Source organism: Sinocyclocheilus anshuiensis, unplaced genomic scaffold (genome assembly GCF_001515605.1).
Source record: "Sinocyclocheilus anshuiensis isolate Anshui unplaced genomic scaffold, SAMN03320099.WGS_v1.1 scaffold517, whole genome shotgun sequence".
Classification (NCBI taxonomy): domain Eukaryota; kingdom Metazoa; phylum Chordata; class Actinopteri; order Cypriniformes; family Cyprinidae; genus Sinocyclocheilus; species Sinocyclocheilus anshuiensis.
The window spans coordinates 817,676-819,501 of NW_015536535.1; the positions used below are offsets into that span (position 1 = coordinate 817,676).

The window sequence follows — 1,826 nt, forward strand, 5'->3', positions numbered from 1 at the left end:
CGAAGCAGCGGTGCCCGCTCACAAGGCTCCGGAAGCGGCGGTGGAACTAGCCTCCGTTCTTTTCAAGGCGGCAGCACCACAAGCACCGCTGTGGGGGCCGCTGGTTCTGCCCTGGGTGCCCATTCCACCGGCTCTGCCCCAGTCCTCAGGTCCCCCGCTACCACAAGGACCTGGGCCATCCCTCCCCCTACTCCATCCCCGCTCGGCCGTTCCCCTGGGTGGGCGCTCTGGAACGTCTGGAAGCCGTTCCTTAGAGGAGGGGTCCTGTCAGGGTCTGGCGTCTGGTGTTCTCCCTCTCACCACCAGAGGTCGCCACTTCCCATCCTCCCGGTCTCCGTTACCTTGACTCCACACACCTGTGCACACACTCACTCACGCACAGCTGTTGCCCATCCTGAGGGCTATTTATACGCCTTCCCCACGCCTCTCTGGGCGGATTATTAATAATTGTTTGTGATTGTTACTGGTTGTAGTTGTTGTACGAACTGTGATGTGTGGACTGATGCAAGCTCTACGTGGCCGTATTGCATCAGATTCCCTTCCTTGTCGCAAGCCTGTGTCTCAGAGTCTTAGCTCTGTTTGTTTTCTGTTTTGGTTTTGATTTTGTTTTTCCCTGCAGTCGAATAAAACCTGCACTTGGACCCAGACCCTTGTTTACACGGTGTTTTTCCTAACCGCACCGTGACATATATCTGATTTAAAACTACATTTGAAAGTGGCTCAGAATGGATGCAAATTTTTGTGTTTATACATGTGTGATATCAATATCTGATCTATGTCAGATGTGAGTTAATAAAAAAATTGGATTTGTGCAAGTGTAAACGCAGCCAAAAAGTACACAGGAAACCCATGCTGCCTTGTACACATAAGCAAACCTATGTAGAGTTTATTTTTTCCTTTTCAGTTCGGATACTATGTTTATGTAGGCGATAGACAGCTAGGCAGTTACTAGGTTTTGGAACAGAGCCACGGTTTCTCATACATACACAGCAGAACAGACAAGTTAAAACTGCATTACCACACCACATATTCTTACTAAAACCACATATTGCTTGTCTGTGTGTATTTGTGGGGTTAGGGAGGGTTGAGAGGGGAGAGAGTTTTCTGAGGAGTGGAAATCAGCCAGGTGCTTCCTGCCAGCTGGGAGTGGCTGATGGGTATGTTGGAGGTGACACACTGTTGCGGTCTGACACGGCCTAGCAGATGTGAGCCTGTAATCTGTGGGAATGTGAATGGTGGCCTCCATCACTGGAGCTGCTCTGCAGGCTGTAGTGGTCCTCACCATCGCTAACACTGTCCACGCTATCACCCTCACCTGGTGTGAACTCCATGCCCTCTATGTCAACGTCCACTTCTGTATACACACAGAAATAAAAACTCATTAATAGTGATTTTTACACCTCAACCAATGATCTCAAGAATAAAGGAATATTCTAGGTTATGTTAAACCTAATTTCTATGGATGGAAACTCTGAGATACTGTCAGTAACCACAGACTGATTTTGACTTGTATAAATGAGTGGGCGATACAAGTGGTATGGTTATGCTTATGAAAAACTGAGCTTATGTTAATTTTTTTTTTCCAGCGCTGCCCCGCTTACCTTACTGGTAACCACTGTACATGTATATGCTGTGAGACCACTTCCTGTTTGTACATATTGAGGGGTGAGGAGCTGAATTATCAGTGGTAATCAACAGCATATACATATATACAGGCTGTTAATACTGCACCTGAATGCAATACAAATCTGATTTTCTGCTCACTTGCTTAATTTGCCAAGCTCAACTTTTAATCATAAAAAAAAAAAAAAATGTATGTATATATA

At 46.2% G+C, this 1,826-nt stretch overlaps 1 protein-coding gene across 1 annotated transcript in view; it reads right to left on the reverse strand.

The window, feature by feature from the left end:
• Nucleotides 1-6: 6 nt before the first annotated feature.
• LOC107695376 (max dimerization protein 4-like) overlaps nt 7-1,826 on the reverse strand; it is a 19,649-nt gene continuing 17,829 nt past the window's right edge. Inside the window, exon 6 of the mRNA XM_016495263.1 lies at nt 7-1,354. Within this exon, the coding sequence (XP_016350749.1) occupies nt 1,197-1,354 (158 nt within the window). The 3' untranslated portion in view covers nt 7-1,196. The remainder of the gene's footprint in view (nt 1,355-1,826) is intronic.